Raw genomic sequence first — 18,670 nt, 5'->3', positions numbered from 1 at the left:
ATGTAATATTGTTAACAATTCGTACTTCGTATTTACAAAGCATCTATTTGCTTTTCCTTATTAAAAAAAAATAAAATGACGTTCAAATTGAAAACTTATGTTCTTTCAACATTTTAAACTTTTTCAACCAAATTATTTCCTTCAAATATTCGTTTGTATTGTATACTGACAATATTTCATTTTATATCATGTAAATTATACATAACATCCGTCGAACAGGAGCGTACGGCTTCTATCCGACTAGTTCAGGTACACGATCGACTTCAGTGTCATGAGACCTCTATAAACGAGGGGCATTTGACAAACTTGGAGAGTGAAGGGGTAGCCGCGCATCCGAATTTCATTTCCCAACCCTGGCACTCCACTTGTTAGTTAAATTTAGGAAGTTGAAGTTTCCAAGTCACTGTTACTTAAATTGTCTTGAAGATTCATTACATACAGTTAAGATTAAAACTCTTAAATTTCACTTCTTGCTTTTTTTTTTTTTTTTTTTTTTTTGAAGGTTCTTTGTTTTAAAGATTTTTTTTATTATCAAGACCTTGAAGGTTTCATTATTTAAGGTATTTTTCCTCTCTTGTTAAAAGGAATCCTTCGAATTTCACTGTATAGGTTGTTTGTGGTAGATTCTGGCAGGTTTTAAGATTTTATGTTTTGCATCTTTTACAATGTAGCTTCTCTCTGTTTTAGTTATGCCTTAACTGTCCAAGGGGCCTAGCTGTGAATTAGTTCGCTGTGGGTCGGAACTCCATCACTGTAAAATTATATTTGACGTGGTCTTCCTGTTGTGAAATGCTAAATTTGGTAACGAGATTTTCCGCTCTTTGGTCATTGCTTCAATTGTGCCGGGCGGGTTAAATATTCTCATGGATCAATAATAAGACTGAAACTTCCTGGCAGATTAAAACTGTGTGTCCGACCGAGACTCGAACTCGGGACCTTTGCCTTTCGCGGGCAAGTGCTCTACCAACTGAGCTACCGAAGCACGACTCACGCCCGGTACTCACAGCTTTACTTCTGCCAGTATCTCGTCTCCTACCTTCCAAACTTTACAGAAGCTCTCCTGCGAACCTTGCAGAACTAGCACTCCTGAAAGAAAGGATATAGCGGAGACATGGCTTAGCCACAGCCTGGGGGATGTTTCCAGAATGAGATTTTCACTCTGCAGGGGAGTGTGCGCTGATATGAAACTTCCTGGCAGATTAAAACTGTGTGCCCGACCGAGACTCGAACTCGGGACCTTTGCCTTTCGCGGGCAAGTGCTCTGCCAACTGAGCTACCGAAGCACGACTCGCGCCCGGTACTCACAGCTTTACTTCTGCCAGTATCTCGTCTCCTACCTTCCAAACTTTACAGAAGCTCTCCTGCGAACCTTGCAGAACTAGCACTCCTGAAAGAAAGGATATAGCAGAGACATGGCTTAGCCACAGCCTGGGGGATGTTTCCAGAATGAGATTTTCACTCTGCAGCGGAGCAGGAGAGCTTCTGTAAAGTTTGGAAGGTAGGAGACGAGATACTGGCAGAAGTAAAGCTGTGAGTACCGGGCGTGAGTCGTGCTTCGGTAGCTCAGTTGGTAGAGCACTTGCCCGCGAAAGGCAAAGGTCCCGAGTTCGAGTCTCGGTCGGGCACACAGTTTTAATCTGCCAGGAAGTTTCATATCAGCGCACACTCCGCTGCAGAGTGAAAATCTCATTCTGGAAACATCCCCCAGGCTGTGGCTAAGCCATGTCTCCGCTATATCCTTTCTTTTAGGAGTGCTAGTTCTGCAAGGTTCGCAGGAGAGCTTCTGTAAAGTTTGGAAGGTAGGAGACGAGATACTGGCAGAAGTAAAGCTGTGAGTACCGGGCGTGAGTCGTGCTTCGGTAGCTCAGTTGGTAGAGCACTTGCCCGCGAAAGGCAAAGGTCCCGAGTTCGAGTCTCGGTCGGGCACACAGTTTTAATCTGCCAGGAAGTTTCATATCAGCGCACACTCCGCTGCAGAGTGAAAATCTCATTCTGGAAACATCCCCCAGGCTGTGGCTAAGCCATGTCTCCGCTATATCCTTTCTTTCAGGAGTGCTAGTTCTGCAAGGTTCGCAGGAGAGCTTCTGTAAAGTTTGGAAGGTAGGAGACGAGATACTGGCAGAAGTAAAGCTGTGAGTACCGAGCGTGAGTCGTGCTTCGGTAGCTCAGTTGGTAGAGCACTTGCCCGCGAAAGGCAAAGGTCCCGAGTTCGAGTCTCGGTCGGGCACACAGTTTTAATCTGCCAGGAAGTTTCATATCAGCGCACACTCCGCTGCAGAGTGAAAATCTCATTCTGGAAACATCCCCCAGGCTGTGGCTAAGCCATGTCTCCGCTATATCCTTTCTTTCAGGAGTGCTAGTTCTGCAAGGTTCGCAGGAGAGCTTCTGTAAAGTTTGGAAGGTAGGAGACGAGATACTGGCAGAAGTAAAGCTGAGTACCGGGCGTGAGTCGTGCTTCGGTAGCTCAGTTGGTAGAGCACTTGCCCGCGAAAGGCAAAGGTCCCGAGTTCGAGTCTCGGTCGGGCACACAGTTTTAATCTGCCAGGAAGTTTCATATCAGCGCACACTCCGCTGCAGAGTGAAAATCTCATTCGGGAATAATAAGACTGTTTAGTTTCGTTAAAAATCTTCATGGGCCAGATGCTTACCACTCAATCTAGATCCTTAACCCATACCACGTACCATCAGGTTAATAGCTCATGCTTCTTAGTTTCTGGCGAGTATAATGGAAACAAATGGAAAAGAAAATTCTGGAACTGTTAAATGACGATCAATGTGGCTTCCGGAAATGTAAGGACACCAAAGAGGTTGTTCTGACGATGCGATTGAGAATGGAAGCAAGAAAAACCAAGACAGATTTATAGGATTTGTTGACCTGTAAAAAGTGTTCCACAATGTAAAATGCTGCAAGACGTTTGAAATTCTGAAAAAAATTGAAGTAAGGTTCACGAAGAGACGAATAATATACAATATTTAACAGCAGACAGAGGGAACAATAGGAATGAAAGGGCAAGGACGAAGTGCTGGGATTAAAAGCGGTGTAAGACAAGGATGTAGTCTTTCGCTCCTGCTGTTCAGTTTATACATCGAAGAACTAATCAAGGAAATAAAAGAAACATTCACGAGCGAGATTAAAATTGAGAGGGAAAGAATATCACTGAAACAGCTATCCTCAGTGAAACTGAAGTATGATTACAGGGCCTATTAAATGGAGGAGTACAGAATATCGATTAAGGATAAGCCGAAGAAAGACAAATATAATAAGGAGTAGCAGAAATAAGGTTAGTGATAAAATTAATATAAAAACTGGTAACCATGAAGTAGGTGAAATGAAGGAATTCTGCCGCCTTCGAAGCAAAATAAGTGACAGACGAAGGAAGGGGGAAGTAAAAAGGAGACTTGTCTTCGCGAGTTTCATAATCACTAAGACTGTTCCAGGCGTTTTCGAATTTATACAGACTTCACGATTGTGGAGCTAGGTTTCCCATATTATAACATCCTACATCCTATTTTATAACTTCTGATTACAGAATGTGTTGCATGCATATTTATGATCACTTGAAGCTTTTAAAATTTAAAATGTCTATGTTAAAAGTAAATATTTTAATTTTTCCAGTGTACTTTTTACGGCTGCACAACAATATGTCAGCCACATTGTCTTTGCCTAGAAGAATTACGAGCGCTGTATGGTACCATTTTACCAAAAAGGAAGAAAAACGAAAATGCCGCTGCCGTCAGCAAATAATTTCCATGGCCTCTGGCTCATCATCAAAACTGAAGAGGCATCCAAAATCGAAGTGCCTTACAGTACCTCTTGAGCGATGTGGGTCAGCAGGCCGATCGAGATCGCCATCAATCGATACAGAAAGTCGAGAAATCATTTCTCGTCATCAGTCCTCACTGCCGCCTGCTTTCGCCGCGGTGAAGGTATCCACTCAGAAAAGCAAATTGAGTCTCAAATTGTATCCAACCCATCTGGACCAAGTTCCGCTTTATTTCCTTTTGTGATGCCCCCACCACCAACTGCTTTTCATTGACAACACCAAGTAAGTTAATTTTTTAATATTATAAAGCCGTTCACATTAAATACAAGTATGACATCAGATGTACAGCTTTTAAAAATGATGTGCAGAGAACACCATCCTTTCTCTATAGTTGAAGTCTCAGAATTAAAAAAAAAGTTATTTAGTGTATGGTTTGCCCAATTATAATTTACCAAGCCGAAAAACGAACTTGCTGATGCCCAGTTTGTATCATGAGTCATTTGATAAAATTAAAAACAATTTGGCCACCGCAAAGGCAGTCTGCCATAGATTTGATGCGTGGACCAGCCTAAATAACATTGCTTTCTATGCATTCACTGCAGATTTTATAGATGAATAGAGTGAAGTAAAGTCATACCTTTTCTATGCTCACAATTCGGAGACAAACAACTGCAGAAAACGTCTCAAATGGGTAAATCTTTTACCGCCAAATGCAATATCAATTTCAAAATCACTTCCAAAATAACAGATAATGCATCAAGTGTGAAATTAACTACCATGTTTCTGAAACTTCCACATATCCCATGCTTTGCGTATTCTTTAAACCTTGCTGTGTAGCACGCAATTCAGAAGCACACACAGAAAACTGTTGACGCGGTTAAAGGAGTTGTTACGTTTTTTTAAGGAGAGACCCGTTGCTTTAAGCAAACTTGCTGAAAAACAAGAAGATTTTATAAAGTAAGAAACCAAGTGAAACTGAAACAAGATGTCCCAACTAGATCAGACTCTAGTTACAAATTGTTGCAAATATTTACTTTAAACAAAGATCCCATAATTTCTTGCCTCACTGTTTTAGCTGGAAAATCGATCATTTTAAACTGTTAAGTAGGCTGTTTAGGTTTTTATGTTGGTAACGCCACGTAGCGCTCTATATGAAAATCACTGGCTGTGCTGTGTGAAGTCTGTGACTGGTTTGCATTGTTGGAATATTTGCTATTGTAGTGTTGGACAGTTGGATGTGAACAGCGAGTAGCGTTGCGCAGTTGAAGGTGAGCCACCTGCAATGGAGGATGTGGGGAGAGAGATGGCGGAGTTTTGAGAGAGGATGATCTGGATGTGTGTCCATCAGAAAGAGTAAATTTGTAAGATTGGATGTCATGAACTGATGACTTTTGAACACTATTAAGGTAAATACATTGTTTGTTCTCTACCAAAATCTTTCATTTGCTAACTATGCCTATCAGTAGTTAGTGCCTTCAGTAGTTAGAATCTTTTATTTAGCTGGCAGTATTGGTTACTGTTTGCTAGGGCCATTCTTTTGTAGGGATTATTGAAAGTCAGATTGCGTTGGGCTAAAAATATTGTGTGTCAGGTTAGTGATGATCAGAATAAGTAAAGAGGGAAATGTCTGAGTACGTTCAGTTTTGCTCAGCTGTTTGAAAGTCAAATAACGTAAGAGGTTTGTCAGCACAGTAATTCATAAATTTTTCTAAGGGGACGTATCAAAACTTAAGATACATACTGGAAGATAATGTAACATTTTAAAATGTTTGGATAACGTAACCAAAGAGGTGTCCTCTGCAAAAACACCCTCACTTTCAAAAATGGAAATCTTGCCAAGAAATAGTCATTGGCTGATAATTTGCTTAAACGGTTATCAGAACGGTTTGATGTTATCGCCAGAAACGAATTGATTGGTCAGGCAATGTCACTGGACCCTCGATTCAAAAGGAAAGGATTTTCACTCGACAAGCCATTTCAGGGCAGCTGCATGAAGGCCACTGCAGAAATGAAAGCATTTGTTGTTCAACGAAAAAAAGAACAACTCATTTCTCAAGCAGTTACCACCATAATGCATGAGACTTCTTCAACCTGGGAGGAGTTCGATGAAACTGTTAGTCAGCTTTAAGCAAGTCATGACCCGGTAATTGCTGCAATTATCGAATTGAACAAATATTCAGCGGAAGGATATTTTCCAAGAAACAGCGATTCCTTAAATACGTGGGAAACAAGAAAATTTCTGTGGGCAATGCCGTCAAATTTGGCTCTAAAAGTACAGGATGTATCATAAAGAATCATCCAATTAAAAAAAAAAAAACATAACTGTTATGTTATTTCACATGTGTCTGTGAACAAAGTACTGTTGGAAAGAGCGAATTCTCGAGTTTTACATGGTTCCCGCTAGGTAGCAGCAGGTGAGTTCTAATATAAATGGCGTCGAGAGAACAGAAAGCATTTGTATTTTACATTTTGCGCAGTGCGGGTCAGTAATAACTGTTCAGCGTGACTTTCGTTCTAAGTATGAGGTAGATTCTCCTACAGTACAGAGCATTAGATGATGTCATGAACAATTCCGAGAAACGAGTTGTTTGTGTGAAGACAAATCGCTGGGCCGTCCCCGAGTGCTGATACAGCCGTCGAAACCATCCGCCATAGTTTCGCAAGGAGTCCGCAGAAATACGTTCGCCGTGCAGCTCCACAGCTCAACATGCCCTCGATATCCGTCTGACGAGTGTTGTGTCGACGTTTACATCTGGAACCACACCAAAGTCAGCTACTGCAAGCTCTTCGTGAAGATGACAAACAACAATGAGTGCAGTTTTGTAAATTCTTGATAAGATGGAGGATGACTTTGTTTAAAAAAAAATTGTGGTAAGCTCCTATGGGACCAAAATGCTGAGGTCATCGGCCCCTAGACTTACTCACTAATTAACCTAACTTAAACTAACTCACACACCGATGCCCGAGGGAGGACTCGAACCTCCGACGGGGGGAGCCGCGCGACCGTGACAAGGCGCCAAAGAGAGCGCGGCAGGAAAGGGGGGGGGGGGGAGGGGTGACAGTTTTCTTCCACGCTTAGTGTTTAGTGACGAGTCAATACTCCATTTAAATGAAAAGGTGAACCGTCACAATGTGAGAATATGGGGAACGGAACAACCATATGAAACTGTACAACATGAGAGGGACTCGCCAAAATGTAATGTGTTTTGTGCAGTTTCATGGGAACAGGTGTATGGATCATGTTTCTTTGCCGAGAACACTGTTACAAGAAGCTCATATCTTGATATGTCTGAAAACTTCCTTTTTCCACAGTTGGAGACATTCGAACGATTTCATTTACCAAGAGGATGGGGCACCGCCGCACTGGCATCTGAAAGTGCACGAATTTTTAAATCAAGGGATTACTGACCAATGGATCGGTCGCACTAGATCAAAAGATTCAGCCTTACATTACTGCCGTTCAAGGTCACTGGACCTGGCTGTATGTGGTTATTTCTTGTGGAGATTTATAAAAGACTCTGTTTATGTGCCTCCGTTGCCAGCAACAATGAATGAAACGAGACATCACGTAATAACAGATGTGGAAGCTGTAACTCAAGACATGCTCGCTGCAGTGTGGGAACACTCTGAATACCGCAGTGCCGTTCATCTCAAGAAGGACTGTTGAACACCTATGAAAAGGTATGAAAAAAACTTTATGAGTTTCCTGTTCATCAAAAAACAAAATTCGTTGTACATGTTTGCAGATGTCTCATCTGTTACATCCCCTTTTTGCGTAATACTAGTGTCGATCGTCAATTAAAGCTCATGGTATTCACATTTGCTACTTGAAGTTAAAATTTGAAACGCGATCACTTTTCTGTTATATAAGTATTGAGAAGCCACATCAGCCACAATAATTTACGACAAGTTAAGTAAGTAATTAAAGATAATTGAGGGTCACTGTAGACCATTTTGATATTTTTCTCCTTTAGAAACTTAATTTAAACCTAGATTATAGATGTGATATGGCACAGATCATTGTTCGATCAATTGTAGAACTTGGAAACCCATTCAGGGAATATTCGTTCACATTTTTGTTGAACGTAGTTGGTTTATATCATCCTGTATTAAAATATTTCCTTTTATCAGTAATGCAATTTATAAACAATGTTTTGTGAGTAGAATAAAAATTCCAGTGGTAAACTTAACTGCTTTTTCGACGTTATTTTCCCAGCTAACTAAAAATAGGAAAGCCTTGAACCCCTTCCACTAAATTTAGTTAGTATTAAGATTCTTTTATAGGGAGTGCAGTGGAGCTGACGCTGAAATCATTAAGTATTTGATTATATCATCGCTAGTCTCACTGAACTATTCTGAACTCTACATGTCATGTGTGGTCTGGCGTCTCCTTACCAGCAACAGGTCCCAGGTTCAAAGTAGTCAAATCCCTAAAAAAACACGCTCAGAGCGTCGTTGCGCGAAAGTGGTAGGGAGACACGGCTTAGAACAAACAGGCACCACGCAGAATGTTAGAACGTTTCCGAGTTAAATATTTAAGAACACTGACAGTCAAAATTCGATAGTTTAAGAATCTGCAGAGCCGACTTGGTTACAGCCGGATTTTATTTCATTGTCTCCTCGATAAGTGAGCGGGAAGTCAGAATAGGTTTCCCGATACCTTTAACAGGCGACTAAACTCACTCACCTGGTCGGAGAGGGCACGGGAGTCGTCGCTGACGAGGTCTGCCGCGTCGGTGGCGGCCAGGAAGTCCAGCAGCTCCGCCGAGTCGTCGCCGCCCTGGTAGCCGAGGGACCGCGCCAGCCGGAAGGCGCGGTCTCGGGCCGTGAACGCCATGCCGCGGGGGCTGAGCGCGCTGCCCGACTGCATGATGGCCTGCTGGAACAGACCTGCCCACACACATACACACCGCCCTGCTGTTAGTGGCTCACCGTGGCGTCTGTTTGTGAAAAGCTGCGTCACCCGCAGTCAGTGACTCGAAACTACGAGCGTATCTTACGCGGGGCAGCCATTAAGTGTTAATCATCACATGGAAGAAAAGTTACATGATTAATTTTTTGTTCGTTTGTAGGTACACGTTTAAAACCCTCGTATAGATTGCAAAGCTCGCGCCACAGTACCGTAGCACGTAGTTAGACGAGACAAAAGAAAATGGCGCAGCGCATTGACAAAGTGGAGATTGACTGTGCCATTTTCTTTCGCCTGCTCTAGCTACGTGCTACGGTACTGTGGCAGGTGGCTTCCAATGTATACAGGGTCATAGACATTTACCTGCAAACAAACAAAATATTAATACCATAACTTTTCTTAGAGATAATATTTAGCAGGTGTTGTAGAAAAATATCCGCTATCAGTCACAATAAAAGGTTGTTTATTCGTCACACGACGATATATCTGTACTTACAAAAAGATGAAGCACCATTATTACAGTGAGACTAGCGATGATATAAGTTGTAAGTACAGATATATTTTCGTCAAATGCTGCCTTGCCACTTCCAACTGTCCCACTTGTATTTCTGTAGTCACCAGAAAATAATTTTTGTATTCATACAGTGATCTCCAACAGTACAAACATATAAATGAATGTATAAACACCCGAAGATGGGCGCAAGCCCGAAACCGGTCGTGTGACGAATAGAAACCCTTATATTGTGACTGATAGCGGATATTTTTCTACAACCCCATAAAGGAATAGTCACGGAGTTTGACAGCATCCACTATGGATAAGATTCATTTAACAATTAGTAGTTTTGTCTACACCTTGTGGAAAAACGTATGAGGATTATTTCGGGAATATGTCTCACGTGTGATACCAACAGGACCTGCTGGTGTGTGACAGAGAAGATCAACCTCACGCCAAACTCAGTCGATGAAAATAATCAGTCTGTGAGAAACGGGTTTTTTACACCATTATACTTCGAATCAGGGAGCGAAAGGCTATTTACAATTTGCACAAAAACCAGATGGCAGTTATAAGAGTCGAGGGGCATGAAAGGGAAGCATTGGTTGGGAAGGGAGTCAGACAGGGTTGTAGCCTATCTCCGATGTTATTCAATCTGTATATTGAGCAAGCAGTAAGAGAAACAAAAGAAAAATTCGGAGTAGGAATTAAAATCCATGGAGAAGAAATAAAAACTTTGAGGTTCGCTGATGACATTGGAATTGTGTCAGAGAGAGCAAAGGACCTGGAAGAGTAGCTGAACGAAATGGACAGTGTCTTGAAAGGAGGATATAAGATGAACATCAGCAAAAGCAAAACGAGGATAATGGAATGTAATCGAATTAAATCGGGTGATGCTGCGGGAATTACATTAGGAAATGAGACGCTTAAAGCAGTAAATGAGTTTTGCTATTTGGGGAGCAAAATAACTGATGATGGTCGAAGTAGAGAGGATATAAAATGTAGACTGGCAATAGCAAGGAAAGAGTTTCTGAAGAAGAGAAATTTGTTAACATCGAGTACAGATTTAAGTGTCGGGAAGTCGTTTCTGAAAGTATTTGTATGGAGTGTAGCCATGTATGGAAGTGAAACATGGACGATAAATAGTTTGGACAAGAAGAGAATAGAAGCTTTCGAAATGTGGTGCTACAGAAGAATGCTGAAGATTGGATGGGTAGATTACACAACTAATGAGGAGGTATTGAACAGAATTGGAGAGATGAGAAATTTGTGGCACAATGTGACTAGAAGAAGGGATCGGTTGGTAGGGCATATTTTGAGGCATCAAGGGATCACCAATTTAGTATTGGAGGGCAGCGTGGAGCATAAAAATCGTAGAGGGAGACCAAGAGATGAGTACACTAAACAGATTCAGAAGGATATAGGTTGCAGTAGGTACTGGGTGAAGAAGCTTGCACAGGAAAGAGTAGCATGGAGAGATGCATCAAACCAGTCTCAGGACTGAAGACCACAACAACAACTTCGACTCATATAGCACATGCTCCAGCTACAATGCTGCCTGTGTACCAGTAGCTGATAAAAGAGAACCTGACATAGTGACAAATGCGCAGTGGGTCGTGCAATTTAACCACAGCACGAGGTGACAGTCTGTCTCACAAATGGGCTGTACAGTAGGTAGAACAGGTTGCTCGAATAATGATGCATTGTAGAGTCAGGGAGTTCTGAAACTTCAGGTGAGCTGGCAGTGTGGTAGAGGGAGTCTCAATTGAGAATACTTGGGTAGGGATTCCCAGCTCCAGCATTTTGATTAAACCAAGGGAAAGACCCCAAAATCCTTGACTACCACAATAAGAATCTTATAGCTTCATACATATCGTCCGTTCAACACTGGAGCACAGCAATGGATGTGGACTCAACTATCTACATTGGAAGTCTGATGCAGTCTACAATGGTTCACATGCCTCTGTGTGTGCATGCATTGTCCAGAAACCATAAATGGATACATAAATGCAGTCACGAAAGTGTTGAGTAATGAAGTGTAATGCGTCTACACTAGTCTCACTCAAATGTAGTTATAATTCTGGCAACCTAAAATGAATAAATGGAGAGACATCAAAGGAAATGGAAACGTTGTAATCAAGTACCAAGTATTGTTAATATAAAAAGAAATACAAAAAGACAATAAGTTTGGGGAAGGTAGAACGACCTGTACCTGCAGCATTGGTGTGTTGTACGCTGACATTCTGAATACCTACAGGAAATGTAGGTGCTTCAACAGAGGTGTTTCAACAGAGACGTATGTATGACACCAATGGCCGTGTGAACGCTGTCACAAGCGACAGGCAGTCACAGGGTTATTAAATATGATCGCAGCCTGCTATCTTAAACTCATGGTCGAAACATATTGCACAGACTCATCTACAGTGCTGGCTCAGTGGTGGACCACGTCTCAGTTATGGACAGTCTGTGTCGGAGATGTGATGCTCTCTGCTGCGAAATGCACTAGTGGCACAAAGGTATTTACATAGACTTAATTGCTTAGAAGCAAAGTCGGATTGAAACAGGGAAGGATCACCTTTACTGGCATGATTTTTAATTCAACTTGGAATACACTGATGGCTGAATAGTAATCATTTCATAAATATATCAGTGAACTACAGCATTTCTTGTAAGTGTGATCTAGCCAAAAGAAAGGTTATGGCGGCTTTCCACTACGAATGACTTCGTAGCACGTGTAGCACAGAACTCCGCACGTGGCTTGTTGAGATGCACTCTGCTGATGTGATGTTTTGGCGATGATATCTGCAGTAATGTCAATGTCGCAGCTGAGTACCATACTCAGAACTGCTTGGACAAGCAGTGACGCCAGTATGAATCTACAAATACTGCACACACCATTAGGAAGTGCATGCTAATATTCTCTGCTCTGTTTCATTCGTGTACGGATCAGGGACAAACCCGACTGTAAGACTGTGCACATCCCCTATCCCCCATCCAAAAGTGGGTGACATGGCAGAGGACTCTGCATTTACAATGTTTTAAGAACATCTCCAGACATAGGAATGACAGAGGGGAATCTTAATGCCTCGTCGACGACAAGCCCAATACAGTTCGAGTACAAGTTCGGACATAATGAGAAAGGGAATCACCCAAGTTGTTTCCTCGCTAATCATCTCAAAATCCTACTTAATAGAGCTAAGGAATCCAAGATAAACTTAGGGCAAGGATGCAGGTAGGCTCCAGTACCCATCCATGCTGCCCTGGTGTTCTGGTTCACTGTCTGATGGCCACTCCATCCACAGGCAAGTCGAGGCAGCTGACCCACATTCTGCCCAGTTATGAAAAAGAAGACAAAGATTTACTAATTATACAGGAGTTGTTCGTTCATCCCTGCATCTCACACTCTGCATACTTCAAGTCACCCTCTCTCAAACAGAACAAGTGGTTCCTTCTAATAAGGGGCCGAGGCCAGCAGACTGCCAACACACCCAAGCCCCCTGACTAACAGGAGCATGACAGTATCACAGGGTGGATCTGTTGGCATCTGCAGGCGTGATCAGCCATCTGCACCACATCAGGGTGCCCAAGCGAAGTGCTGTCTCCTCACATAGACTAAACAAATTTCATTCACAGACGTTCAGTTGCAGGCCCAGGTCGTGAAACAGCTCCCCACAATGCAAGGCTGGCATGGTGGAATAGCCTGCAGAAAATACGATGTCCCCATCAACCTTCTCCGCCTTCTCCCCACCCAGAGCAACCAAAGAAGAAAGATTTCCTCGCATTGAAATGGAGACCCACATACTCAAGTGCAGAAGCTGCCACACCTCCTAGTTCCTGCAACCCAGCTTTTGTCTCAGGAAACAAGAGAGTGTCATTCATGAAGATGGCTGCATTCATCTGATGACCACCAATATATGCACCAATGTGGTCTGGAAGCCTAGGAAGCACAAAGTCAAGGGACATATTTGTGCTGGCGTAACCTTTCACCAGCACACTGGTCGGCAAAGAGGTTGCAAGAAGATCGATAATAGCCGCTGAATCAAGTGCGCCTATCAGGAGAGAGGCCAAAGACAAATTCGCAAGCAACGTGCCGCCAACGCCCTCTCGACCGCCAGTACTTAGATTGCCGCCGCGGATTGGAGGGTCCAGTCGAGTCACAGGCACACTCCCATCACTGACAGTCAGTCCCTGTCAGTTGTAGTTGCAGTCGCAGCTGCAGTCAGCACAGTTTGTAGCTCAGAGTCAGTCAGTACATAGCAACCATAGCAGCGTACATAGCGGGACTTGTACTTCACCAGCAGTGAGGCTAACGTGGACTATTATGGAAGAACTTGTACCACAAACATATACCAGCTTAAAGATAAGTAGCTTTCTGTTCTGCTTAAGAACCCTGTTAACACACGAGTGTAGCTTGTGTTGTAGAAAGAGGATGCCATCCACCCAACAACCCCATGTCCTTGGTTTTCCCCTGGAACAAGACTCTAAACTGTCAACGACGACAAAAGAATATTAAGAAGGATAAGGGAGGGAGAGAGGGTCCCCTGCCTAATCCCACAGGCTGACGTCACTGAATGCAACGAATTCCAGACCCTGAGAAAACCGTTGGATCCACCTCATAGCAGCCCCTGAATTCTTCAGGTAGACCACTGGCCTTAAGGGGCATGTCCAAAGATGCCTGGTCGAATGAGTCATAGGTGGTCATATCCAGGGATGCAACAAAGAGAGAATAACAGCATGTAGTGCTCCTGAATCTGAGCCCAATATCCACTCCATTGTCGACTAATATCAGCTAAGCACCAATACAGGTATTGCTATGACCTGTTTGTCTTCTTTGTATGTTTTGGGTTGATATGTGACATCATTTGTGCAGCTTCTTACTTAAGCTAAGAGGAGTCAGCTTGATAATACCGTATAACATCACCTCTATCCCTGAAAATGGCCTCACTTCAGCAACGAAGAGAATCCACAAGTTTTTAATGGTGTGTCATATCCAACTGAAGACAGTCATTAATGATTAGATCCCATAGAACTATTAAAGTGAGCGTATGTTGATTGCTGTGTTTCGCCAGGTTCTCGACATTGGATTAAGACTGCTTTATTTGGTGGGTAACCCAAAGTGCGATAGGGTGTGTTTGTCAAACCAGAGACGAACCTGTGCAGCCCTGTGAACACTGATTTTGTCACCTTGGGAGGAGGGAAAGACCAAAATATATTCACCATGAAGACATAGGAGGAAGGGGAGCCCTTTGACACCGAGAATGTTGAAACGAACATCCTAGTTCATGTTAATGATAGCTTGAATAAGTGGGCAAAAGTCATGCTGCGAAAAGCCGACCGGTGTGGCCGAGCGGTTCTAGGCGCTCCAGTCTGGAACCGCGCGACCGCTACGGTCGCAGGTTCGAATCCTGCCTCGGGCATGGATGTGTGTGATGTCCTTAGGTTAGTTAGGTTTAAGTAGTTCTCAGTTCGAGGGGGCTGATGACCACAGATGTTAAGTCCCATAGTGCTCAGAGCCATACTGTTCAGGTTCTGTGTCGTTTGGCCCACTGAAGACGTGCAAATTTATGACCCGCCGTGAGAAATGACTTCTTCGATGAGATCGACTCCAAGTGTCCACTGCATTCAGTTGTTTCCGCAACGTTCACTAAAAAATTATTGAAGGATGGACCGGCATTTGATCATTTCTTGTAGTCAAGTTGGACAGTCCACGTTCATACAACAACACATAAGGTGGCTAAATTCAAAGTGAGCTCATGGACACATCCAAACACGATAGCTCCTTCCTGTCATTCCACCACGTGTGCACGTCGACCCACGTTATTGCACTAGTCTTATGCAACCGACTGGTGCATATAGGGTGAAAATTATTTAAATTGACAAACTCTAGAAGTTTGCACGCGACATCAAAACACATATTTTTATCTGATGTCATGTTTTTCAATGAGTATTTTTCAATCTGTAGAAGTAGTATCTTCTGGATGAAAATTAGTTACACGAAAAACTGTGGGAGGTTGTATGGGGCATCGAAAACACTTTTCTAATGTGTTTTTCTGTGTGGTACCATTTTATGAGGACATCAGATGTTAAGTACACAAGACGTAACACAAACAATTTTTGATTCTGTATTACCAAGACGCAACAATATTAACGTAACACAATTACTTTAATTACAGCAGAGATTAGAAAACGCCTCCATTAATTGTAAAGGAACATAGGTATTGCAATGTATTATTTTTGTTCCATTGTGCTTTATATTAAATGTGAGTGGTTAATAAAGACGCTGCGATGCCTCCCATTTTAATCCGCCGCGCCCATTGGCTGTGGACATCCACCTGAAGATGAAACGCGTGTCGTACGCTCAAATATGTAACGTGTACACGCTGCACTAGTATTTGTATTTGTGTAATAATTGTAGATTTGGTGTTGTCATTCACTGTATTGATGCCAAGTACAATAAAAGAGTTTAGACGCATCCAGACTTAAAACGTGACGTGCCGATGTGTATGAGGTGCGACACTAGAGCCATCGAAAGTTTCCTGGTGCTGTTGGCTGTGTTGACCTCCAGTTTCATTCAGCCTTGGTAAGAGGCACGGGTGGATTTTGAGAGTCATTCTGCGAAGATTTTGTCAAGCATGCGTTGCCATTTTATATGTTTATTAATAAGTTTAGGTAATGTTTGTGTTCAAATTTGTGTGAATTCCTAGGGCACCAAACTACTGAGGTCATCGGTCCCTACACTCACACATTACTTAAACTAACTTATGCTAAGAACAACGCGCACACCCATGACTGAGGGAGGAAACGAGTCTCCGGCGGGAGGCGCCTCACAATCCTTGACATGGCGCCTCTAACCGCGCGGCCACTCCGCGCACCTTCACATAATTAATTTCTGTTACATTTTAGCAGTTTATCGTAATTCCGCTGTTGTATTCACTGTTCACTGCCAACTATTTTTTTTTTAATTTTTTATTTTTTAGCTTCACTTGACCAGGTTCGAAAATGAACCTGTAAGGTTTGAAAATGGTCGCATAATATAAATACTGTAACTGTTGACTGTATCGTCGTTGATGAACGTTTTCAGAAATTTAACAAAGTTTTTGGTTTCCTGTCAACAAAATCTTGAAACTGAAAAATTATATAAATAGTTTGTTTGGGTATAATCAACTGTAAGACTGAACGTGGTGCTAAAAACGAACACGTTTTCTCATGCAGCTTTAAGGTTATCATCGCTAACCGCCACGTGAAAATCTGCATTAGAGTCATGCTCAGTACAGCCAAGGACTTCCCTCTTGAGAGGAATGGAATGATGTGTACTCATCCCGGTGAGAATGCTCGAGGACCTATTTGAAAGGGAAGTAACGGTTCCGTGTTGGGAAAGCTGGCCACACTGGCTGAGAGAAGTAATAGTATTCTCCACTCACAATGGCATCCGATGTCACCATTGCCAGAGGATGACCCAGAAACTGATGGGTAGTGCGTTACCCATAAGTCTCAGGGCATATTTTGTTATCACAAGCACACACTTGAAACGTTCCTTCTACATTGAGGCGACTAAATTCGTGAGATATCGATGTGCCCATGTACAGCTGGCGGTAGTACCCCGTACATGGCGTGAAAGGCAAGAGCATTAGGGGAAGTGTCATTTGTACTCAGCTGATTTGTGTGAAAAGGTTTCCGGCGTCATTATGGCAGTACGACTGGAATTAACAAATGTTGAACGCGGAATGGTAATTGGAGCAAGACGCATGGGACATTTCATTTCGGAACTCGTTAGGAAATTCAATATTCCGAAATCCACTATGTCAAGAGTGTGCCGGGAATACCAAATTTCAGGCATTGCGTCTCACCACGGGCAATGCAGTGACTGACGGCCTTCACTTAACAACAGAGCGCAGCGGTTTTTGACTAGAGTTTACAACACGCCAACGACCACCTTAAAGTCAATTAAGACAGAATATCATAATATGAAGTAGGGAAGAGTTATACATCTTTGCCGATAAGCTAACACCACGAACTTTTGATAACAACAACATTAAACATCACTGAGAGTTTTTGTTATGAAAAGAGGAGGAAGAAACCTCAGATTTAATTAATGGACAAATTGCCAAGTGATAATTGCAAATTAATATCTTGAAAGCTAAGTCCAAGGTGATGTTAGCCAGAGATAACTTTTATGTGAAAGAGATTTGTCAGCGCAACGAAGAAATTCAATGCGCCTACAATACTCTTTCACAGAAGAAGCCGCTTGCTGGCTCTCGTCCTGTAAAGACGTGCGAGAACAATTGTCTTAGTTATTGATAGTACGGAACGCGACGTGATTCACGAACTTCGGAAACTGATTTTCTAAGCAGAGACAGGAATTGATAGACGCGTTTAACCGTGCATAACGTGTTAATTGAACTTTATTGACGAAATTAGTGAATATTGGACTTAACTTTCAAGTAACTGGAACTAAAAGAAGAGTGGATAGTATATCAAAGAACTACACTCAATTAATCTCGAGTAGGACACAATTACATGACTTCACGAAGATAATAAATTACGCTGAAGAGTAAAGTTGTCGTAATCGTCAAGAAACTTAATTTGAATAGAACTGACTTTACCAACCTACTGCGTATGCGTGTGGTGCGAAAGTTATAAAGTATTTAGTGGCCAAGGAACAATAAACTGTTCGTTCCAAGTGAAATATCAATCGTGGACTACATTATTAAGTGATTTAATCAATGATAGTTAACCAACGACTGTTGAGCAGGGACAATTTAATCTGATTATCAAAATACCTACTTCATTAATTGAAAAGAGAACTTTTGAACATTTTTTTAAGATTACGGCGTAGGTTCACTCAGACGTGATCAAAGACTATCTGTGGATCTCGCTACATACAGGTTCAACTACTCCATAGCAACGAGCCAACAACGTACGAGAAGACTGATAATTACAATATTTCCTCGCAATTGGTGGTGTGTACGATGCGCATGAGATAAGATTTAACAACTACTGCATATCCAGGCAATGAATCATTCAGTCTTAAATCAGAACAAGCATCCATCGTAAGAGTTCGCATTTCTGTCTCCTGTTCACCAACGGGGACCTACGTCATCGCGCATCGTGTCTCAACTCCACTGCGAGAGCTGTGTTAGTAGCAGCTCTACGGTGTCGACAATATCAGCACGCGGTTGGAGTGCGGGGACGCCAGACAAGTTGTCAGTGCTTCACAGGCAAGCAACACAGCGCGAAATAACCGCAGAAATCGATATGGGACTGCGGCGAGCGCATCCGTTAGGATAGAGCGGCAAAATTTGATGTTAATGCGCTATGGTAGCAGACAACCGCCGCGAATGCGTTTGCTAACAGCACGACACCGCCTGTAGCGCGTCTTCTGGACTCGTGACCATATCGACTGGACCCTAGACGACTGGCAAACCGTAACCTGGTCAGACGAGTCCCGTTTTAAGTTGGTAAGAGCTGATGGTAGGGATCGAGTGTGGTGCAGACCTCACGAAG

The 18,670-nt window shown here is 42.7% G+C and overlaps 1 protein-coding gene and 1 non-coding gene across 2 annotated transcripts in view; both read right to left on the bottom strand.

The window, feature by feature from the left end:
- The window catches only part of LOC124805486 (acetylcholinesterase-like), a 103,555-nt gene extending 94,921 nt beyond the window's left edge, over positions 1–8,634 (bottom strand). The window contains exon 1 of the mRNA XM_047266050.1: positions 8,452–8,634. Coding sequence (XP_047122006.1) covers positions 8,452–8,634 — 183 coding nt within the window. The remainder of the gene's footprint in view (positions 1–8,451) is intronic.
- Trnas-cga lies at positions 908–982 on the bottom strand. The gene has a single exon. It is a non-coding gene; the product is annotated as a tRNA-Ser (tRNA).
- Positions 8,635–18,670: the final 10,036 nt, after the last annotated feature.

The sequence above is a fragment of the Schistocerca piceifrons genome, chromosome 7 (assembly GCF_021461385.2).
Source record: "Schistocerca piceifrons isolate TAMUIC-IGC-003096 chromosome 7, iqSchPice1.1, whole genome shotgun sequence".
NCBI classification, from domain to species: Eukaryota; Metazoa; Arthropoda; class Insecta; order Orthoptera; family Acrididae; genus Schistocerca; species Schistocerca piceifrons.
This window is presented reverse-complemented; position numbering and strand designations above follow the sequence as displayed.